The 23,705-nt window shown below is 44.1% G+C and overlaps 2 protein-coding genes across 7 annotated transcripts in view; one reads left to right on the forward strand and one right to left on the reverse strand.

The window, feature by feature from the left end:
• The first annotated feature begins 1,971 nt into the window (after positions 1-1,971).
• mapk9 (mitogen-activated protein kinase 9) lies at positions 1,972-16,093 on the forward strand. Of its 3 annotated transcripts, XM_076273481.1 has the most exons (13): positions 1,972-2,193; positions 6,011-6,165; positions 7,731-7,860; positions 8,023-8,081; positions 8,275-8,413; positions 10,441-10,606; positions 11,281-11,352; positions 12,131-12,313; positions 12,460-12,584; positions 12,989-13,052; positions 13,270-13,341; positions 13,615-13,784; positions 13,824-16,093. In XM_076273481.1, the coding sequence occupies exons 2-12, from the start codon at positions 6,050-6,052 to the stop codon at positions 13,752-13,754; spliced, it is 1,266 nt and encodes a 421-aa protein (XP_076129596.1). In that variant the 5' UTR covers positions 1,972-2,193; positions 6,011-6,049; the 3' UTR covers positions 13,755-13,784; positions 13,824-16,093. The 3 variants fall into 3 exon arrangements, with proteins under 3 accessions (XP_076129596.1, XP_076129595.1, XP_076129597.1); XM_076273480.1 differs by having other exon boundaries at positions 13,615-16,093; XM_076273482.1 differs by having other exon boundaries at positions 13,001-13,052; positions 13,615-16,093.
• A 575-nt stretch (positions 16,094-16,668) lies between these two features.
• LOC143111278 (rho GTPase-activating protein 24) overlaps positions 16,669-23,705 on the reverse strand; it is a 12,140-nt gene continuing 5,103 nt past the window's right edge. The window contains exons 1-7 of one of the 4 annotated variants that reach the window (XM_076273478.1): positions 21,822-22,235; positions 21,363-21,570; positions 20,905-21,037; positions 20,589-20,662; positions 20,156-20,277; positions 18,519-19,602; positions 16,669-17,577 (exon numbers count right to left, since the gene is read on the reverse strand). In XM_076273478.1, the coding sequence (XP_076129593.1) occupies positions 17,340-17,577; positions 18,519-19,602; positions 20,156-20,277; positions 20,589-20,662; positions 20,905-21,037; positions 21,363-21,570; positions 21,822-21,996 (2,034 nt within the window). In that variant the 5' untranslated portion in view covers positions 21,997-22,235 and the 3' untranslated portion in view covers positions 16,669-17,339. Of the gene's footprint in view, positions 17,578-18,518; positions 19,603-20,155; positions 20,278-20,588; positions 20,663-20,904; positions 21,038-21,362; positions 21,571-21,821; positions 22,236-23,705 lie in introns of those variants that run through there. The other 3 variants (XM_076273476.1, XM_076273477.1, XM_076273475.1) reach the window with 3 other exon arrangements.

Genomic DNA, 23,705 nt, shown 5'->3' on the forward strand with positions numbered 1-23,705 from the left:
CACTCGCTTGGTTTAGATCATACCTTCCTAACCGTCAACAATTTGTACAGGTCCATAATAAACCATCTACCCAGTTTATGGTAAAATACCACAATTGTTAAAAACCTAGGAGTTATAATTGACCAGGACCTAGCACTAAATAATCACATAAAACAGATAACCAAAACTTCATTTTACCATTTAAGGAACATTTCAAAGATAAGGAAGTCCTTATCCTTACCAGATGCTGAGAAATTAATCCATGCTTTTGTCACCTCAAGGATAGACTATTGCAATGCTATTGCAATGCTATTACACTGGCTGTAATAATACCTGTCTAAAAAGCTTATACAAAATGCAGCTGCTCTCACACAAAAAAAAACATATTTCCCCCATCCTAGCATCTTTACACTGGCTATCTGTTAAAAGTCATTGACTTCAAAATATTACTTATCTCTTGGTTGGTTGCCTGCATTGAAAGAGGACACCTCATGAAGACGCTCTTTTGTCTGCTTCTGACAGAAGAAGCACGTATCTATGCTGGCAGCAGCTGCTGCTGAACAAGTGTACAAAGTCCCACTAGATGGACTTGATGCAGTTGCAGGTGTTGCTGCAGGTTCAGAAGATGGTCTGCCACGTTTTTTCTGAAGACACTGAGTCCTGCCTGCTTCACATGATTTCTAGTAGTGAATCTTAGCATGCTGGAGATGCTCACTGTTACAGGTGGATTTGTAGCAGTTCCTGTGCCAAACTGCTTTGTTCTGTTGTAAAATAACTGCACTGTAACGTTGTAATCGTTGGCTGATCTGTGATCACCATCTCCATACTCTCTCATGGACAAAAACAAGAAATTTGGCATGTCCCTACTAGTGATGGGTTATTCACCAGTCCACACATATCTGCCACTGGATACATAGCCCAAAATCTGTTTCTTTTAGAATATGTGTGCCATCACCTGACTAACAGAAAGACACACCTCGGAATATAACCTAACTAGACTGTGCCACCATGAACTATGAAAATGTGCTTGCTCAAATGTAGAAGGCTAGAAGGTCACTTATGTCACCAAACATGAAGAACAGAGCACTATGTGCTTCAGGTTATTCAATATTCTAAATTCTATAACTGCCAGCTATCAACAGCCAACTGTCACTGCTAGTCTCTCTTTCTCTCTCTTACACACACACACACACACTCACCTGTCTGTTTGTCTATCTGATCCTTTTACCCTTTCTTTTCTTCACACTTACATAGGCTACGGAAGGCCTTACAGACTTCAGCTAACTATGTAAAAGTCTATTAAACTTGATTTAACAGAGATTAATTGCACTTTGTGCTCTGAATGGGTGTAGACAAGAACTGGCAGAGCAGGCTAGGCCTACACTCAAGCACACTAATAGGCATGAATTGATAGTATTGATATTGAAGTATTATTTTTTTAAGCGGACAATTTCGAAAATTTTAGGCACAATTTCTTGTTTAAGAGATCAATCATCAGCCCAAAAATGTTTTATAATGTTGTATTGTTTATGTGGTCCACTTTTGCACACTACCTTGTACAATATCTTTGCTTTTTGGCACCAACCCCTATGCTATAATACCAACAATGTGAGGTTTATGGACAAAACACCAAATTTGACCTTTTCTGAATTTGACCTTTGATTTGGGTCCTTCAAAACCTTCAAAAAAATGGAGACATGTTTTTTTTTTTACTCTTAAAAACCCCTAGGCCTAGAACAAAGATATAATACTCTCCAAAAATTAACATGCGAATCCCACAAGCCTCCAAATTAGACACATAGGCCCCTCTACTAATTTGTGAAATTGGGTTTGCATGATTTTTCCTTAATATCTTTTTTAATACTTCGGAAGTGTCTTTAAAATGACAGCTACTTTACACATTTGGCCTAACTTTTTGTGCCCATCAAAACTTGAAATTGACTCTGCTACGCGATTACGTCATTCTGGCTAACTCGCATTGCCGTCGAATTATTGTCCCACAAACCTCCGCCCCTACGGTCATGCTTCAGACATCGATGGGCTATTTTGCGTGCAGTCAGAGGAAGACCTGATCTAAAAGTATATTTCATTCACTATTCTATAAGAAAAGTGTCGTTTTATGTAGACGCAGAGTAAGTGGCTATACTTCCGCAATTTGGTGTGTCTCGCTTGTGTCTGCATGGGAGAAAACCGGGGAGAGTGAGAGGAGAGAAGGTAAGCGGCAAGCTAGCTAACACATTTCATCCCGACAGCTGTGCACAAGATTCTCCGGCTGATTTTGAGAACATTTCTTTCATTCTACTAATCCCGAGTGTGTCTATTACACATTTTAAACAAGTTTCCAATCTATCGTTTACCACGTTGCTTTGGCTTTGACACCGAGGAATTGCTGTCCCGTACGCCCAGCACAGCACAGCACAGCACAGCTAGCTGTCTGGATTGGTAAGGTTAACATTAGCTTTTGGAGTTCTGGCCTCTTCACTGTAGATATCGTGGATCCTTCTTAACATGTCGTGATGGCAACCATGAGTTATGGGTTTTGGTGGGAAATAACGCTGGTTTTTGAAGGTGGTCTTTTAACTTAAACGGGAAAACTGTGAGTTAGTCAGCCTTCTCATACGGACGAGTAATGTCAGATCAGAAAAGTATGGTTCTTCTGTCTTATGCATGCCTAGCCCACGATTATACCGTATGCGTTAACGTTACTATACAAGTGCTAGCTTGTCTGGATCTCGGAGCATGTGATCAAGGCGGTAAATGGACGGTAGAGACGTTAGTTGTATAAACAATTCTTATGAAATGTTAAGTGTCTCGGTGTTACACATTTTTGTTAAGTTGTCCAAACTGGTATTCAAGCAAAGGTGGTGGGTAGTACTAGTGGGGTTATCACTGGTGTCCCTGGCCTGATACATCTGGATGGATGGATCATGGGAAACTACATGGTTGGTTTATGTGGATGACGTATTTAAGTAACAAAACGTCCCTGCCAGTACCGTTATCGTCACAGGTTAATAGGATGCACCCTAAAAACAGTTGTTTTCTCTTTTAAATGCAGATAGTGGAAATTGCATATGCAATGTAGGCCTACTCTCTACCAATTACACAGTTAAAGATAGTCTTGAATTGCACATAGACCTGTCATACACCATTCCAGTAATATGCTTCTATAAACAAATTTAAATGTGACACACATAGAGGAAAGTCTGTCCCCTGAATTTATGTAGATCACCCCACAGTCACTGACCCTGGTGTCATGTGGTTTCCCATTGATGTCACATATGAAGTCATGTTTAATCATAGGCTATAATGTGAATCTGAGACCTGGTAGCGTAAGGCGTCGTTTAACTCGTGGACCGTAAATTTGAGACATTGAATGCGGAGCCCTCGCTTAATCATAGATCATAAAACAAATTTGATCTGTACACACAAGCAGTCATATCAGGTCTGTGAGATGAAGTAGTCGGTGCGAATCAGCTGCTGCCCATTGCTGAGGATCACACAGGCCTTTCTGGGTCACCAGTCTTTCTGCATGCCATGGGGCTCTTGACATACCACTGTCTGAGTCTGCCCGCTGACCACACGGTCACGCTGCTCTGTGTTTCTGTCTGTGTTGTTCATGTGTGTATGTCTGTTGTGGATTGGTGTTTTGAATAAGCATTCTTTTTCTGCAGCATTTCCTTTAAAACATGCATCCTAGCCGAGAAGGTGGACCATCTATTACTTGGGCAAACTAACGCACTGCGTTGATCTCTCAGACATCGTCTGTGAGATTTGTGTTATCAGACAAAGTCTAATTATTGCCATGTCCCTGCCAGGCAAGCCGGACTAGAAACATGCGTATGCTCCCTTCAAAACAGAATGAAAGGATGGCCATGACGTGTTCCGTATTCAAGCAGACACAGACTTCTCTGAGATGTGGGAACAATCTGCAGTTGTCCGCTACCTTGCTTTCCTAGCAGACACTTACAAGCACAGCAAAGATTTTATCACCGTGCGCTGCTGCAAACAGGCGGACCGCATGAGTGTATTTCACCGTGAACGTGGCGTCCTCGTAGACCAGACAGGAGTGCTGATCCTGACCCAGCTTATCTCTCCCATATGACTCTGCTGTTGCCTCCTCTGGTCCTCCTGGCTTTACTGTGAGCCAGAGTAAACGGCACGTGGTGCGGAATGCCCGAGGAGTCATTATCCAAGGTTCCCAAGGTTACCCTTTGTCTTCCCGAATGTGGATGATAATGTTGTAATGGCCACATTACATCACGATGGTCAGTTCTGTACATTGCACAGTGTGTGTTCAGGGTCTTTTGTTTAATGCAGGTACATGCACGTGGCATTTAAGTCAGGCAGATGAAGTGGTACATTTAACTTGGAAGTTGGTCTTTGTTACTGTCATGCTGGCAATTAAAAATGTGTTGTTATGAAATCACATGTGGCTGAACTTATAAAAAAAGACTGGTAAGTGCTGCAAGCACATTATTTCTTTAAGCCTTTTTCCTCACTGTGGTGGATCAGATTTAAAGATTGTGGACTGGACCATTTGGTTACTCCATCCCCTGTGGGACAACCTAAATGTTTGCATTGGTTTGAGTCAGGGTACAAAATCTACAGATGTACTTACAGCTCGGTATTTTCCTGCCTTCCAGTGAATATTCATGTTGCCCTGCAAGTATATTGATTTACTAGCAGGCCTGGATTCCTTGTATGCTTAATCTAATGCCTTTATGTGCTGCTTGTGGCCAGAGCAGCATGGTCTATTAAGATATTGGATTATTGAGCACGGTATAACATGATTAGCTTTATCTCTCTCCAGATCGGATGAAATGGGCTACAGTACTTTTTCAGTTGCAACCCTAACAAAATAATATTGCAAGGCTGTGGAAGGCCTGGGCAACGCTCGGCCGCCTCATCCATTTATACCCATCAGAAATGTAATGTTGTCACTGGTCATACATATTTTGTTCCATGGAGCTTTTATGGACAGCATTTTACCTGAAGACATGAGCGTAGACTGTATATTGGCCAACACAATGCCACCAGTGTATAAAACAGCTTTGCAGAAAGAGGAGACTTTATGCATGCTTGAGCAATCTCTTCAGTGAGCAGGTCTGTTGGATTAAGAAGTACAGAAGAAATGTCTTTGAAGTGGGAAACAAATGGTCTTGCAGGCCAGGGGAGCACTGTAAATTCTGAGACAGGTTTGAGGTGCTGGACCATTTAGGGAGAGGTGCGAGCACTAGTTGGTATGAAGTTGAAACCCCATGCATGACTTTATTCTTTCTCCACTCTTGATTTAAGCCCATGAAAAGTAAAGCCAGGATGACGAAAGAAATGACAGCACAATGCAGTACACAGTACAGTAAAGCCTGTACATTTCTCAGAGGTTGCAGGGCATGTGTGAGCTGACCAGGGAAGACACATAGACTGATATGAGACTGTGCAAACATTTTGTGACAGGTTTTTGTTCCCCGTCAGAATATTTGTGTAGCCGCCTATATGATAAGCTATCTGTACTGTAAAGCTGTCCGGTTACATCTTTACCTCATCTTTTGAATTCCTCTCGTTTGTGCTCAGGTTAACTGTATGGAATGTGTTAATAATCATCATGGTCATGTTTTTGGGACATTCAGTATTTGTTATCAAAGAATTCTAAGCATCATTTCCAGGAGTAGCCTGGGCAGTCATGTTGTATTTTTCTGTAGCAGGCAAATTGTTCTACTGTAGAATATCAGGCTGCATATTTTTGATGGATGTACTGAAGTGGGGAGAGAAGGAAGATGACTGGAAGGATCCTTGAACTTATCGGTCTCTCCACCAGTCTCCATTTTTTGAATTTGTTTTTTTTCTAGCCCCTCAGTTAGAACGTGCAAATAATAAACTCTTGGAATGTTTTAAAATTTAGCTCAGTAAATAAATAGTAAATCTCAGTAAATAGCATAAAAGTCCATAAAAATGTTGTGTCAGGGTGATGGTAGTGTGCTGGTCAGTCTCTATGTTGAGATCTAATGTTGGTCTTGGTCTCTCCTGCCTGCAGGTCTGACCCATTTAGTGAGGCCCTTGCACAGGAGCAGCCATGACTGAGGGGGAGGGGCACTTCTACAGCATCCAGGTGGGTGACTCCACCTTCACCGTGCTGAAGAGATACCAGCAGCTGCGAGCCATCGGCTCCGGGGCCCAGGGCATCGTTTGGTGAGTATGGGCCCACCGGGGAACTCATAAGTGCAGCTCGCACACACACACACACACACACACACACTCACACACAGCCACAGAACAGAAGTGAGGTTGCATGTCTTTGTGTTTGAACACATCAAATGCTTATTTTAACAAGAACAATGTGAAAGTTACAGAGAGGCAGCCCTTTTCAAGTCCCATAGAGACATAATAGTATAGTACATAGCAGAGTTTCCGCTAGAAAAAAATGGTGCCGGTCAAAGTGACCGGCAGAGGTTTCGTTTTCCGGACATTTTTATGATATGCCGGTCAAATATATTATCGCTTCTTAATTAGTCAAATTGAGGAAAACTGGAGACAGGCTACTTAAAGAATGACATAATCAAGCTAGAATGCAACATGTTCATTAGCCTAACTTAAACATGCCTAACAAGATCTAGCCAGTATCTTTTCATGGACAGCAAGAGTCCGCTTCGTTCGTTGTTTTAAAAAGGCTACGTTGTTTGTTGCTGCTACCCACGTTCTCCACATCTCCAGTGGTGACTGTTTAACTTACACAGATGCGCAAATACAAGAATGAGCGCTCACACCACTACCCCCTAATACTATGCCTCTTTATTTGATAACAATAAATTAAGAAATGTTTCCTATTCTGGGAAATGTTTAGTTTCTTTTTCTTTCGGCCGCGGTTCAATGATACCGTTTAATTGTGCCAGAAATTATCTGCGGACCAGTAGCCTAATCTCCTCGTTGAGGAGGCCCTAACCCTGCAGATCATAGACAGAGAACGCATAGGCCTACTGTATGCTTTGGGTAAAGAACAATTTGCATGTCCAGTGTAGGCTACACGGAGAATGACAGTGTCTTGGAGTGGCCGCATCCCCCGCAACTCCACTTCCAATCACTGATTCCGACAGATACGCCCGACACTTCTGCTTTTTATCTGGTGGTGGTGGAGTTGACCGGACACCTGAGGCTCCAGACGTTACCAATTTATCATCATCCATCGCGTCTGGTGTCTGAAAAAACGTTTAAGGCTAGTCTGCCTGGGCCTGGCCATGTTTGAACCCCCTCACTCATTTGTTCGTTGTTTAACATGGACGATTTAAGCGTGCGCTTCCTATTTGAAATGCAGCATATAGCGATGCGTGTTGTTTAATAGCTTACTTTTCAAACGGTAGAGCCTGTTCATTTAAAAACATAGACAGGGTACGTATAATATAGGCTTACGTATTAAGGCTTATTCTCAAATTCAGATTGCGTTAGGGGATGGGATTATTAGCCAATTTCAATCGGACAATTTGACCGGAGAGATTTAATTTTGTCGGACATTTCATTTTTTTTCCGGCCAATGTCCGGTAATTACCGGACAACGGAAACCCTGGTACATAGTAGTAATAGTATATAATAGTGATCGTACATGTGCCATGTGTAGCCTACGTTCCATGTCTTGTGTGTACATGTGCAGGAGTTTCAGTGGTGATGACCCTGACTCTGTGAGAGTAGATCATGTTATGTATGTTGGTTGTGTGTGTGTGTGTGTGTGTGTGTGTGTTCATGTCTACCCTATTCCCCCTCAGCTCGGCTCTGGACACTGTCCTTGGGATCCCTGTAGCAGTGAAGAAGCTCAGCCGCCCTTTCCAAAACCAGACTCACGCCAAACGCGCCTACAGGGAGCTGGTGCTCCTCAAGTGTGTCAACCACAAAAATGTGCGTCACTCTCCTTCCTGGCTGTCACTCGCTGCAAATGCCGCCTTCTGCTTGAGTTGAGCGAGCGAGTGTTGCTGTTAATGCCAATCATGCCAACACTCTCCAGCCACTAACGGTCCTGCCTCTCCTGCCTTGTCATGTTGTGTTTTCTCCTCTCTGCAGATCATACGTTTGCTAAATGTGTTCACGCCACAAAAATCCCTGGAGGAGTTTCAAGACTTGTAAGTCCTGCACTTGTGTGTTTGCAGACACGTTAACTGTAGAAGTGTAATTTTCCAGTGCGATTCATTCGAAGTAGGGATAAGACCTTTTAAAAATGCATGAACTTCTCTCTTGGAGAGTCATCAAACATCTGGAGTCAAGACCAGAGGAGAATTGCTCTTGAGTTGCTCTCCGATGCTCTGCGCCTGACAGGTACCTCGTGATGGAGCTGATGGACGCGAGTCTGTGTCAGGTGATCCACATGGACCTGGACCATGAGAGGATGTCCTACCTGCTCTACCAAATCCTCTGTGGCATTCGACATCTACACTCTGCAGGCATCATCCACAGGGTCAGCATCATTTCGTATTAGTAGAAAGATGTGTTGAACTAAGGGATCCTGCTGTCAGTGTTTGGGCCGTAGGAGAGGCCGTTTGCTTGTGTTTACCTGAAACTTTTCATGATGAGAATGAGATTGTTGCCAATGAGTAAACCACTGTAACAGACCTCTCTGGATGTGTGCTCTGGCTCATGTCTTAACCCATTTACTCCTAAAATGCCTGCTAAAAACGCCTATAGAATCCTTTGGCATTCTAGACTAAATAACCTTATTTTCTGAGGGTTTTCTGAAAACATACTAAAGATTGTCAACGTCTACCAAAATGTAATATCTAAGCCTCTGTAGCACCTAGAAACATGAAATAAAAAGCATGCTGTGCTACGCAGCATCCAGTGGGAGATTCTATGTTGCGCTATGCAGCATCAGGCTGGAGATAGAATGTTGCGTCATGCAGCATCCAGCGCGAATGGGTTAACTAAAGTCTGTATAATAAATAACTCTTGTGCTATCTTCAACTGCCAAAAAGTTAACAAAGCCCCCTTAAAATTACTTGAACTTCTGAACTTCTCTCAACTAATAAATGCAATGAGTTAAAGACAAAATTGCTAAAATCAGACTGAACATATCTTCTCAATTATTAGACTATGAAACTCTTGAACCTCAACTCTTCCCACGTGTGGCTTAGACACTGTACCTACCGTTTTTTTAAAAATCTGTTCTTCACCTCATAGCAGCAGAACTTCACATTGTAAATGTATCATTGCTTTCTGGCACATTTCCTGGGTCAAATCATATCTACAAGAAAGGAGTTTTTTTGTTGCCATCGGCAACTGTACCTCAACACCAACGTCCTTGACTTGTGGTGTTCCCCAGATGTCGATCTTGGGACCACGTTTATTCAACCTCATTATACTCCCACTTAGACAAATCATCAAAAACAATTTGATTTCCTATCATAGCTATGCTGGTGACACCCAACTTTACTTAGCTGTGTCGTCTAATGACAGCTGAATAAAGAAAAAAGTAATTATATTAATAATTAAGGAGGAAAGACTTAAGGTTGCCACTCTCCTTGATACAAAAGGGCTTAAAGCAAAACAAATCTTGGTGTCATTAGTTGGGCAAAGAGGGATTCTGTGAAGTAGTCACCCTGTTATTCTACAAAGAATAGACAGAGCGGGCATAGTCTCTATGGGCGTAACAGCTCTATCTCGGCTTCTCTGAAGCTCTATTTGGGTGTCAACGAGACTGATTGGGTGTTAATTACTCTATTCGGGTATTAACACTCTATTCGGGTGTTAATTACTCTATAGGGCATTACTGCTCTATTGGGCTTCTCTAAAGCTCTATTCGGGTGTTGTCTAAAAGAGGAGTTACCCATCTCCTTGTTTGACAAATTACTCTATCTCAGGACTATATCTACAGGTTCTATCGGGCATTTTTGCTCTAAAAGGATTATATTTGTGCGCGCACATACGGGGCTACTTCAAGAATCTTACAGTATTTGAGAGTGCTGCTGTTCATTGGGTGTTAGACTACAGTAATTTCCTGTGTATTAGCCGCATTGTGTATAAACCGCAGGACAGTGTTTTATGCAAGTTAAAAAAACAAAACCATATTAATACCATATTAACTGCCCCTGTGTATTAACCTCATAGCTGAAGAAATTTTGCAAAATCAATGTATAAACCGCGGCTAATAGTTGGGAAATACGGTAAGAATCACTGAGTTACACATTTTGAATTTGGCTCATGCTTTTATGCTGTTAATCAGAGTGCTCATCATTCCTTTTACTGTTGTTGTTGGTTGTGTTCCAGTAATTTGTTGTTTTGCACTTTTAATCATTCTATGTTGTTTTTTATGTCTTTCAATTATTCTATGTACTTTACTTTTTTTTTTTTTTACTTTTGCCCTTTTATGCTTTTATGTATTATTACTCTTTGCTTTTGTTTATGTAAAGCAGATTGAATTACTCCTGTGTATGAAATGTGCTATAGAAATAAAACCTTGCCTAAAATAATCCTCCCTTTTGTCCACAGGACCTGAAGCCCAGCAATATTGTGGTGAAGTCTGACTGCACTTTAAAGATTTTAGACTTCGGGCTTGCCAGAACCGCCTGCACCAACTTCATGATGACCCCTTATGTAGTGACCAGATACTACCGAGCCCCAGAGGTCATCCTGGGCATGAAGTACAAAGAGAATGGTACGCCACCCACCTGTCCTCCATCACCCCCAGATGTGCTTGTCTCGTCAAATGCTTTTACAGCCTCATACCCAAAGCACATTGGTCATGTCCTCTCCTCTCCTCTAATTTGCTTTGGCAGTTGCTGACAGTGTGCTTATGGGAATTGATGAATACTGGTGGTAATGGTATCACATGTCAAACGTTGATCTAGTGCTGAGATTCACACACACCCTTTTCATTAGATTGACATCCCCAGTAATAAAATGCTCTTTGCCTATATAGATTTTTCAGTGGAGAGGGTGGACTGCTAGCTAGCATTACCGTAAGGATATGCCTGTACAGCTTTAGCCTTATAGCTTGTGTTGCATTTCCTTTTGCAGATACTAAATAGTTAGTGTGCTATCTGGTAGTATATCTGGTATATTGGTCCACTTCCTGTGAATATAGAAGATGCGTCCTTGCTTCTGGCATCGGGGGTTGTTTTGTTAGACTGATGTTCTCTACACAGTTAAAGACAATTAAAGACTAATTAATTAGTACATTTGTCTTTAATTTATACAACAACCACATTTCTGCCTGTTACATACAAGGCTTTGCAAACACACTGTAAGTGTTTAGACTGTAGAAGCGGATGTGCACTCTGTGTCTGTGGTGTGTTATAAAAGGCTAAACTGTCTGTGCTGTCTTTGCAGTGGATATCTGGTCAGTAGGATGCATCATGGGAGAGATGGTGAAAGGCAGTGTCATCTTCCAGGGCACAGACCGTATCCTTTTCAGACCAGATCTTCTGGAAACACACTTTCTGTCCAATTATTTCTGCACTTTTCTCTTTGGTGCATTCATGGGTATATTTGTGATTCAAGCTCATGTGGAACTTCCTCCCAGAAGGCCGGAGGTGTCAGGAAATGCTTCCTTTCCCATATCAAGTGAGCAGCGAGCCTCTTCCCCTGTGTTGTGCAGCAAGCCTCTTCCCCTGTGTTGTGCAGCTGACCTCCCAGTCTATTATTCAGTGGCGGGTGGAAACTTAAGTGACACAGCCGATAAGTTCAAATCCAAATCTGAGAGGAAAGGAAAAAATCATTGGTTGAATAGTCTTGTCTGTTTGTCTGTTAGTAGGTCAGTCAGTTATTATCGGGTTCCCACAGGTCATGGAATTTCTGACATATCACAGAAATTCCAGAGTCTATTCCAGACATGGAAAGTCATGGAATTTTATCATTTGTGGGGCAAAGTCATGGAATATCAGGGAATTTTGTTTTTTAAAGCAATTTAAAATTTACTTTCCAAAATACATTAATGCAAATATATGTCGACACAGAATTGGTGTATATCTTTGGTCGGTATATTGTATGATTCATTCTATAGTAGGTCATGAAAATTCAGGTTTTTTGTCAGGGAAAAGACATAGAATTTTACATCTGACTTAGAGTGGGAACCCTGTATTTATTTATAGTGTTAATTTGTATACTGCTAATATCCCTCTGAATGTTATTCCATCACAATGTCTCTTCTAGCCCCTTTCTTTAACTACACCTGCTCTAGATATCGACCAGTGGAATAAAGTCATAGAGATTTTAGGCACCCCCTCCATGGAGTTCATGAACCGGCTGATGGAGACTGTGAGGAACTACGTCATGAACAAGCCTCAGTATCCCGGCCTCAGCTTCAGCGAGCTCTTCCCTGACTGGGCCTTCCCCTCTGAAACGGAGCACGACAAACTCAAAAGTAGGCACTCTTGCAGTGTGATGCTTCTGTTGGTGATCTCTGTTGGTCTGCCCGTAGAGTGGTCTGTTACAGCAGTGCTCCTAGTGCTTTGGATGGGCCGGTGGCCATTTTGGTGATGGCTCTCCTCTGTGTTCTTTCTGCTGCAGCCAGCCAAGCCCGGGACCTGCTGTCCAAGATGCTGGTGATCGACCCGGAGTGCCGCATCTCGGTGCAGGAAGCCCTGAACCACCCCTACATCCATGTGTGGTACGACCCAGCTGAGGCTGATGCGGTGGGTAGTCATGCCTGTTTCCATTTTTTTGGGGGGGGGCAACAGTGCTAGGAATGGGTTGTTCAATACAAATAGGGTTCCCACAGTCATGGGAAAATTCATTGTATTCTAAAATCCCTGAAGCCTGATAGAGTTTTAACTTGAATAGCCTATTAGAAAAGAAATTAAATGGAAAATATTGTTGTTTAATTCCGAGTCGACAATTAGACCTAACCTGTGGTTTAGTGTTTGCATTTTTTTTTATTTTTTTTTTGTATACTTGTAGGTTGTGAACTATCATAGAAATGTCATTAAGGGTCCTTGGACAGGCGCAGAACAGTTAATCTAAATGAAAATGGGTGAAACCCAGTACAGAGCAGACCTAGGTAAGCGCTTCTGATTGTGTTGTATTTGATTGTGTTTAGCCGCCCCCTCAGATTTCCGACAAGCAGCTGGAGGAGAGGGAGCATACCATTGAACAATGGAAAGGTAAAGAAATTTCATTTTTTCCCACTTACTTGTACCTTCAACTTATTAGTATACAGTACATGCATACATTGCACAATATATTAATATGCATGCATTTTCACCAATGTTTAACCAGGTTGTAGATGTTTAGACTGCTGTCACTTTTCATATCAGCTCTGTTTTGTCTGTCATATGGATTGTTTATGTGTTGTAATGCTGGAACGCTGTCTTTCTGCAGAGTTGATCTACAAAGAAGTCATGGACTGGGAGGAGAGGAACAAGAATGGCGTGCTGAAGGAAGAAGGCTCTGGTGAGTAACCAAGATGGACATGCAAAAAGAAATAAAATGCTTGCTATGCTTGCTAATTGTGTTTGTCAGTGGCTAATTGCATTTGTCTAATTATATTACTCTAATGACATTCCTGGAACTTTCACTTCAGTTTGCTTTGACAGTGTTACTGCACAGTTAATGACTTCTCATCCTGGAAGTCTCGCAGATCTTCTCTCCAGTCAGGTGGTGGTTTGTGTGTTAGTTTGGGGGGTGGTGTAAGCTGACGGTGCTGTTCTCCTCCTTGTCCACTAGATGGCATGGTGAACAGCAGCGCCACAGCGTCTCAGTCGTCCTCCATCAATGACATCTCGTCCATGTCGACGGAGCAGACGCTCGCCTCAGACACGGACAGCAGCTGCGCAGACACCCTCACGGGGGCGCTAGAGGAGTAACCCTCAGCAACCTTTCACCTCTCTCTGTCTTCTCTCTCTCTCTCTCTCTCTCTCTGTCTTCTCTCTCTCTCTCTCTCTGTCTTCTCTCTCTCTCTCTCTCTCTCTGTCTTCTCTCTCTCTCTCTCTCTCTCTCTCTCTCTCTGTCTCTCTCTTGTTGGCTCCTTCTCTTTGTGCCATGTTATGGTTTGGACTGAAAAGATTGAGACGAGTTATTTCAAGAGATGTTTCTTTTAGTTTATGTTTTTTCTTTTCTTTTTGTCTTCCGCTGGAAGGGCTGAGCTGCTGGTTGCTTCTTGTCTTTATTCATTTTAGTGTGTTTTATTGACTTGTTTACTCAGCACCGTAGCTCTACGTGATTTGAAATGGCAGAAGCTCTAAGGTTGTGTTGCCTTAGAAATGAAAACAACCAGCCTTTAAGAAAGAAAAAAAAGTATCTGCGGAATTGATATTGGATTTTTTTTCCATTGTGCAATTATTTTAAAATCAAACACCAATGCCTTTTTTTCCCTTCATCTCTCTCCCCATGATAAGTCAGACCTAGGTTTTTAAAGTGTTTTTTACATTGACATACACCTGGACAAATTTCTTGAACGTTAGCTCCATTCAAGGAACAATTGTGTAATCTTCAACTGATCAATATGGTTGTAATATTTTGAGTTCATCTTGATGAAGTTACAGTCACTGTACAGTTGATGGCCACCAAAACGAAGCACAGAAGCAGATAGGCTACTAGTAGTATATGCAATATGGACAGAATCCACTGAGTGTGTGCCATCAGGATCATCTGTGGTGTTCAAAATTTCCAGCTGCATGTTAACTTCAAATGACTTAACACTCTAAATGCAACATACTAAGTATGCCTGTACACATGTAGAAAAAAGTAGTGCCTGCCTTGTATATAGAAAAAGTGCTCGTACATGTTTTATGGTCTGCATTGTCAAGGGCTTGAGGATAATGAATCTCATGCGTATAGCCTTTAGTTGTATTGATGTATATAGGTATATAAGTGTAAAAAAAAAAAAAAAAACATTTTTTTTCTTGTGCTGTGGAAACAAAGTTTTACAGCTTCTCCGAGTGTGCAAAAGCATAAGTACTGTACAAAAGACATTTCCATTTATTTTGAAGCAAAATATAGATTTGGAAATGATGACGGATGAATTGGGATGTGAACATTAGATTCACGACGAACTGTTTTAAAGTGAGCTTGCACACTGTTTGAGTATGCTCAAACAAAAAGACCCACCTAAGGGACACACAAGCAAAAGTGACACTGTACATTTTGAGCACTTTCTTAATGGACCCTGCTACCCGCTGTTGCGGCAGTGGTTCGCCAGTTAATGGAGAGAGCGGTCAGTTGTCATGTCTCTTCACTCTCTTTGAATACTACATGTCCTCAGAATTCTCCTGGAAAACCCTTTGCTGTTTGACCATCTTTTTTTTTTTTTCCCTGTTCACCTGCTCGCTCCACCCCTAGCCACCGCGCTCAAAGTTAAACTGTACTCCTACAGTGTTTTCATGCTTTTTATTACCCGCCATCTTGTTTGTAAATATAAACATAAATCACAGAGCCGTAGCCTGTTTTAAAAAGAGTCCTGTAAACTGTACTTCAGGAATGCCAGTCAGATTGAGAGGGTTGGTGTATCATGTAGAGATTAGGTATCATGTCTGAGTCCCTCATTCTGTCTCTCTCTCTCTCTCTCACTCTGTCTCTCTCTCACTCTGTCTCTCTCTCTCTCATTCTCTCTTTCACTCTGTCTCTTTGTGTCTCTCTCGTCACTGTTCACCCATAGGCTGCTGATGGTCAGCTTGTCTCTGATCGTTGCTACATATCATACATTAAGTCCAGGCCACCGCTGGACCTCTAAACTTGAACATGATTTGAAAAAAGTGTTCATCTGTGCACTTGAGCATCAGCCAGAGAGTGACAGGCTTGAGATGGTCACTGTTTGTGTCGGCCATCCTTCAGGGTATTGGAGTGGAGGTGTTCAGGAGAGAACTCACGTTTTCATAAGCTGTACATTATTGCATTTGCCTTAAACAACACCTGAGTATCACATCTTATCCACATCAAGGTCTATGTGATGGATAGTTTCACTAAGAGGACAAGACTGTTTTATTTTATTGGTATTATTTTGTTGGACAAATTTGATTGTTTACCTTTTTCCAATAGAATTTCTGTGTCAAATTATAACCCTGCTTCCCAGTTATTCACATCGGGCCATGGATCTCTTGTGGATGTGTCTGTGTATGATTTCTTTTATTTTTTTTGCTTTCTTTTCAAATGTCTGCATGAAAATACATTTCAACACAATAGTGCATCAGCATCTATTGTTTACCAAGTCTGTTTAGTGTCTTTTTGTGTTGTGTCTTTGACTATTTGTTGTCACAACCGCACACTTGCCACATCCCACTCAAGAACACTGATGTCAAATGTCCAATTTGTGTCAAAGTGTACGCTGATCTGAGCACGGGCCTCAGCTTTTGAAAGGGCTTTTCATAGTGAGTTCATTTTCACACGCAGAGATGGTGGGGTGGGGGGGGTTCAAGAAGTGTGTCTCTGAGTGCAGCAATGTTTGGCTGTCTGTCTGACAATCCAAACCCACATCAACGAATTAGGGCTTTGACGTTTCAGAAGAAAAGTGTCATTTCCACTGATTCCTGTACATGTAGTCGAAACATGTAGACTAGTGTTGCATTAAAGACTGTTGTTGTGAAACAACTTCTCTTGCCTGAGAATGTTTTCCCATCAGTGATCACTCAAAAATCAGAGATGTTCTATAAAAAAAAAACAGTTGTATCCTATTATTGCTGTATTATTGTGGGATATTGAGAATATTGAGATGTGCTTGAGAGTCAGATGACTACTCAGAGGCCCTTACAACATCCCCCAGTTTGTTTAATGTGAAATATACAGATCTATGGCAAGAAAAGTAATTGTGACGAAGCAGAATTAAAATAAAACCCTTTTTCTTTGGTGAGAGAAAATTACAAATAATCCTGAACAATAAAATGTACACAGGGCAGCATGTTGGACACTTTTTGGTGTGTTTTATTAGTGTACTAAATGAGTGACAGTTAAATGAGTGCATTATAACATATTTACATCTATATATGTGTATGGAACACTCTTAAATGAGTGCATTATAACGTATTTACATCTATATGTGTATGGAACACTCTGTTGTAAAAGTTCAGCTTCAACAGCCAAAACGTGATGAAGTATGATGCCAACCAGAGGCGAGTCATTCCACTTAGTGTAGGCTACATGTGATTTCAAGCAGGTCTAGGTTCCCTCATATCTGTAAGCTACCTGTAGCATAAAGCAGTCCAATAACCAGTAATCCTATCCATGCTTCTATCATCCTATATCAGCAACAGCTTCACAGGACGTAGTTCATCACACCCTTCTACAAATCATGCTGATCCCCTCATCTTGTGGGGAGAGTATATTCCATTTAACTTGGGCGGTACCACCCAAGAGTTGGCTGGTTTCAGGATTTTAAAAGGCAGCCCTTGACAACTAACACCTTGGCCTGTGTTTTGAGTTATCGATTGAGTCGGTAAAGGCAGTTTGATGGCCAAAGATTAGAAGCTCTGTATGATGCGCTCTGTTTTCTTTGCCTCAGTGGTGAGATCTCCAAAAGTGTCAAAAAACTGTTCCATCTCCTTTTGGAGGGCGGCGTTGCGTCGGTCAGCATCGGCACGGGCGCGCTCCACGTTGCGCATCTTGATTTCCGCCACGCTGAACCACCGCCGCTGCTGCTCAAGGCTTGACCGGAGGCCCTCGACCTCAGTCTGTAGTACCTCGTTCTTACGTTCTAACCTACGAACAGAGATGCAGGTTCTCATACACGCATCTGAAAAGAACTTCACAGCCTGGCTATCAGGATAATAGTAGAAATGATAGCAGAACGTGGATGAACTTCATGAGATTGGGCATAAAGCTACACAAAAAACACTTATACATTTACAAATGTTTGCCTGTGTGTGGGCCTGTAGCCTAGAAATCTAGACGCACCCTAGCGGCGGCAAATTAATTTGCTCAGCCTGTACGTCTAGTATCAAACCATAGGGATTTCTATTGGCTAACACCGTGGATGTTATTCAATCACAGCGCTCTATTTTGTTAGAGAGTCTTAAGGCGGGCTTAACAGGATAACGACAGTCCTGCGACGGTGAACAACAAGGAAGGTGGCTATGGCGAACGAAGAGCGGTTGTTTGAATCGGCGTTGGCGTCAACTTTGGATAAGTTGGACTTGTGCTTTTCTTTGAAAGTTGAGCAACACAATGCACTTAAGTCATTCCTTTCGAAGAAGGATGTATTTGCCGTTTTGCTGACCGGATACGGATATGGTCGTAGCGCTGGCCTATTGCATGCCTAGGCAGTTTGAAAGACAATTCTCTGCCCGCCCCTTGGATTAAGCGAGGTGAATGGTTCGATGCCAGACTATACATTTCAATGATATAGGATGGCCCGCCAGGCTAGGCCTGTACTGTAGTTTGTCAATTACATTTATATTACTTAATATTGGCCCCTAGTAACATCATTAAAACAAGGCTTGTTTCCCCTTCATGGGTTACAACTAGTCCTAGATTAAAAGTGAATTGCTGTGAAAAAAAACGTTTAGTCTAGGACTAGGCTTAATACGAACTGGCCCCAAATGTGCTGACGATAGGGCTACTGTTCAAAAATCACTCAATCGGAAGATTTAAAATCAGCCATGAGGCATTTTACAATAAAAAATGAAATTGTATATATGTACCTCTGGATCCTGGCTTCATACTCAGCTTTCTGCCTGGCCATCTGCTGTCTCAGTCCAGCTAGGAGGCAGTGCATGGCGTGGGAGGCAGTGGGCGGCATGTGGGGGTCCAGCGGTGCTGAGGGCAGGAAGACCTCGCTGCTGCCCGTGCTCAGCGGGGCGTCAGTGGGGGCAGAGGACGAGGCGGGCGAGTTGGGGTGGACGTCGCCGTCCTCGCGGCCCTCCCGAAACAACGAGGGGAAGCTGACCGAGGCTTGGCACGGGCTGGTGGGACCGGCGCTTCCACTCCGCACCACGGAGTCCTGGAGCAGGACCTCGCAGGACGACCACGAGCTGGCACTGCCCGCTGGGCTGGTGCCCCCCTCGGCCTCGGCCGTGCCGATGGCACTGCCCGCGTCTGCCGCATCGCCACCGCCGCCGCTTCCACCGCCCACGAGGAACGTCATCATAGTGTCCATGTTGTCGTAGACGGACAGGGTGCTGTCCTCCTGCGCGTCGCTGCTGCCACTGTTCCCTGCCTGGTCCTTCTCTGCCGTCCAGCTTGGCTCCTCCTCCACGCCGGACCAGTCTGTGGCCTGCTGCGACGGAATCTCCAGCACCACCGTCTGAGAAGAGGCAGGAGAGGATGGACCAGCGGGGGAAGCGACGAGTCCCGTATCCTGAGGGGAATGACCCTTTGACGGGGCGGGGCTGTAGCTCTGTGGGTCGGTCAGACTGGGCCCCGTGGCCGAGGCAACGGACAGCTGACATGCCCCAGTCTCGGTCACAAACGGTGACTTCCGTCTCTCCCTGGGACTGTGGTGCGCCGACACCCGTCTCTCGGGGGTCAGCGGGAGCGACAGCTGGCGTGAGCACGGCGTGGAGGCCTGGGGGTGAGGGGAGGACAGGCAGTCGGCGGACACCCCCAGATGGGAGTCCCTCTCCTGGGGCTCCAGCTCGGTGCACATCCACTCGGCCTGGTTGCTGTGTCGGTGGGACAGGGGAGCCGGTCTGGAGATCCTTGGCTCATCGGTGTCCCTGTCTTTGGAGAAGAGCAGGCTTTGTTCCCTTATGAGCTCAGACATCAGGTGCTGGATCACAGCTGCCCCTTGAAGAGAAGCCCGCAGACAATCAACAATAATGCCACTAGATACACACTAACACAGCATACGGCATATACAGGATTCTTAGTCATTCTGATTATGCATATTGTGTAAAAGCCTATAATATTGTACTCTCAGTCACCCTCTCATTCTCTTAAAATCACATTATCTCACTAGCCTGGCTAACGTCATACCCTCATCTCAAATGAGACGGGGTCTGGGAACTAGGCATTCATTGTCTCGTATTTGAAACGTGGTTTACGAATGCCCAGAGCCGTTTATTGGGCGCTACGAATGTCTATCAAATGCGTCTGTACGTGGCTCATAACGGCTACGGTGTGTCGTCATCGTCTTACTGCCCTCCCTCCGTTCTGTGATTGGTCCCCTAACTGAGGCGAAAATTTGCTCCATGGTATCCAGGCTGCCTAGCAGCGTGAATTAAATCGCGCGCGCAAGGCAGCATGGGAAAACCCAGGCTATTATCTCACCCTCTCTCTCTCACTCGCTCACTCACTTTGTATTCCCCCTCTCTTCCCCATATCCATAAATCAAACTTACCTCCAATGATGCTCTCAGGGTCCTCTGCTTTAGGCCGTAAAATGTTGGGCCCAAAAACAGTTGCCAGATTCTCAATGCTCATTTTGTTGCTGCTGGAGTAAGTCTGAACTTCACTCAAAAACCTGCAATGCACCAATGCACATATTACATATTAGTCACAAAGAAAGTGTGTTTTTCATACTGTGGAAAGGTTTGAAGTCTTGATCTTACAGATAAGTATACTTTGTATTGTTGTTTGCGATGTTGTATCCTGATGTATACGTTTGGATAGGAAAACACTTTTGGTGAAGCTGGTGAAGTTTTTGCCTCGCTTTCTCTGGTCAGGATGTCAATGTGACTAGAACTCATTACTATATTTCAGACTAGTAAGTGACCTGACTGGTGGCTCCTACATCAGAAGGTGTTACTATAGCCGCTTGTATTGAAGACTTACTGGCAAATGTAGTTCAGCAGGTTAAAGTTAGCCACAGGAAGGTCATGAAGCAGACTCCTCAGCTCAAGCAATCCCTGATTAACCAAAACAGACAAAAATAATTGTCTAAATAATCAGTTACTAGCTTACCAATTTAATAGTGCCATATAAAACACATATTACATTTATCCAATAATGTCATAGTCAACGCCACAGACAGTCACAATGGCAAAGGATGCTGCAGAGTCAGTGTATTCTTGTGCAGCACCACCAGTGATTAAACTGCCATGTTGCCACTGTCTGTTTTCACTGCTTGTATCGTGCAAGAGGTTCCTACCTGCTTCTTGTCCGCAGAAATTCTCTTGCCACAGATGAGGAAGTCTGGGTAGCGTGAGAATGGCACTAAAGGTTCAGGAAGTTCCCTCAGGTACAGCTTCAACAGAGATGCCACTGTGTGGACATCAGTACTGCTGGGAGAGGAACACACACACAGGCAAACACTAACATAAATACCTGCACGAGCATGCTAACCCCCTAGCATTACATAACCCTCAGAAAAGAAATCACAACCACTCTGTATCACATCATACACACTGTGTGTGTGTGAGAGTGTGTGTGAGTGTGAGTGTGAGTGTGTGTGTGTGTGAGAGAGTGTGTGTGTGTGTGAGTGTGAGTGTGAGTGTGAGTGTGAGTGTGAGTGTGAGTGTGAGTGTGTGTGTGTGTGTGTGTGTGTGTGTGTGTGTGTGTGTATGTGTATGTGTGTGTGTGAGTGTGAGAGTGAGTGTTTAAGGGCACCTGTCGAAGGAGGGTTTCTCCCCGGCGTCGAAAGCCTCTTGCAGCTCCTTGACCAGCGTGGCCTGGCCTGGCTGCCGGAACAGACCCACCTCAGTGAGGCCGCGCTCGCGGATGAAGTCCACACACTGCTCCACCACCAGAGGGGCCATGTGGACCCCATACCGCCGCTCGTACAGCACCGTCTCCTCCAAACGCTGGCCAAACACACCTGACAGAGAGAGAGGGAAAAAGAGAGAGAGAGAGAGAGAGAGAGGGTGGGGAGGGAGGGAAAGGGACAGAGAGAGAAAAATACCTGTACTGAACTGTAAGACACTTTGGATAAAATTGTCAGCCGAATGAATAAATGTAAGATGTCATGAGAGAGATAAACAAGGTAAAGGTAAAACAATAATCAACACTTCCTCTAGCACACGTTAAGTGTTTTGGCAGTAGATCTAGTGTTTATCCTGTGCTACTCACGCCTTCGGAAACTCAACACTCGCTTGATCTTCCTGTAAGCCGAGTGCGAGAGGTAGCTGCTCGTCCGGCACACCACAGGTTTGTTCTCAGGCATGACCGCTTCCCTCACAGCACCTCTGCTTCTGTTCTTTTTGTCTCCCTCGGGCCACCGCACTCTCCCTGCCGCTCTGTACATAAGCTTCCAATCTAATGATGACTCTCAAAGGATCTTGTCTTAGTGCTGACACAGAGTTCCATGTCCTCGTGGAGATCTCCTTGTGTTGTTTATTTCTTTTCTGCCTGGAACTTGAGTGCGTGTTCTGGGTTTTTTCCTCTCCTCATTCTCCTAGTCGTCCTGCCGCTCTCCCATCTTCATCTGAGCAAGATAAGGCTTCTTTGGTCAGATAAAAGCAAAGTAAAACGGGACGTTCCCCCCCCCCCCCCCCCCGAACTTGTACAACAAAGACTCTCCAGTTTGTGACTATGTGATACTTTGATGCCTCAGTGCTGTGATGGAAAAACCCTCAATCAGTACTCCTCCCCACACACACACAAACAAACACCGTGGAAACTCAAAACACGTCCAACGATCCCAGGAAAAAAATATCTCACTAGAAAAACAATACGTAAATATTGCAGTCACACAGCGTGCCTTCTCACATTGCCATTAGAACCTGCATACCCAGACGTTTTCCTCAAAATCCACAAGGGAAAAAAAGTGGATGTGAAGTGACCTGGGATTATATGGTCAGTTTGAGGAGACGAGCGATAATTCACCATGTCACTGAGTCAGAAGTGACCAATCGGCAGCAGGTGTCCATAGTGACAGAGCAGTGAGAGCTCCTCCTCCTGGAACCTTCCGCCTCCTGTCCCCTCTGTGGACGTTAATCTTGACCTCTGACCTCCCAGCTTGAGCTGGACTTCGCTGAGGGAGCATACCTGGCCGCGCCATGTGACGGGGAAATCGGAGAGCTGTCCGGCGGCTCACAATGCAGAGGATGTGGAGAGAATAGTGGTGAGGTGCTGCCAGATTCCACTGTGTGCGGTCACTCTATTTCAGGGAACAAATGCAGTCACGTGGCAGCGTCCGTGGTGCCGTCCACCTCACTGTCCCTTCAACCCCTCTGGAGTGTCCGTGACAAAGTCTGCGAGGAAGAAGCCTTGTTGAGAAGAGGAGGCGGCTGTGATTTGGTGTGCTCTGAGTTCACAAGAGGCCTTCCATCTGCTGCTCCCTCCTCAGTGCTCCAGTAGACTCATGAGACATTCTGTACCTTCTCTTTTCCTATCCTCGCCTCTCTCCAACTCCATCACAACTTTAGTTTGTTCCTTTCATTTCTGTTGTTTGTTGTTGTCTTTGTATGAAGACTATAACCACACTCCCTTCATTTCTCCCTCTCTCTCTCTCTTTCTCTCTCTCTCCCTCTCTCTCTCTCCTTACTCTGCATTCCTCTTCACCCGCCTCCTCACTCTGGTGTCAGAATACCTCACACCGTGCTCACTGGAGGGTGGCCAAGGTGGCACTAGCACCCACTCTTTCCCTCTCTTTCTCTCTCTCTCTTTCCCTCTCTTTCTCTCCCACTCTTTCCCTCTCTTTCTCTCTCTCTTTCCCTCTCTTTCTCTCCCTCTCTTTCTCTTTCCCTCTCTCTGAGGAATCATTAACAAGTGAGAACAGGGCCACAGATTGGCTAAAAATAAATGAGGTGGAACTTTCTGCCCCTTTCTGCTCTGCTTCTGCTTGGACAGTGCCTCTGTCCCCCCCGCCGGGCTTTTGCACGCCCCCACAAGCACACTCGATATTAGTCGATCAGCTGATCAAACACTTCAGAACAGAGATTCTCATTCCTCATTCTTGGGGGTTTTGACAGCTTGAGGGTTGTACAGCTCTCTTATGTGGGGCAGTCTTGA

This window comes from Alosa pseudoharengus, unplaced genomic scaffold (assembly GCF_046254945.1).
Source record: "Alosa pseudoharengus isolate Yale_2024_CS ecotype anadromous, Long Island Sound unplaced genomic scaffold, YU_APseudo_1.1 YU_APseudo_1.1_scf_8, whole genome shotgun sequence".
NCBI lineage: Eukaryota > Metazoa > Chordata > Actinopteri > Clupeiformes > Clupeidae > Alosa > Alosa pseudoharengus.

Excerpts from the sequence above, each read along its gene's own strand:
- mapk9 (XM_076273480.1), top strand. The coding sequence starts at position 6,050 with ATGACTGAGGGGGAGGGGCACTTCTACAGCATCCAGGTGGGTGACTCC. Across the intron at positions 6,166-7,730 it reads GGGGCCCAGGGCATCGTTTG|CTCGGCTCTGGACACTGTCC; the intron begins GTGAGTATGGGC and ends ATTCCCCCTCAG. Across the intron at positions 10,607-11,280 it reads CATGAAGTACAAAGAGAATG|TGGATATCTGGTCAGTAGGA; the intron begins GTACGCCACCCA and ends CTGTCTTTGCAG.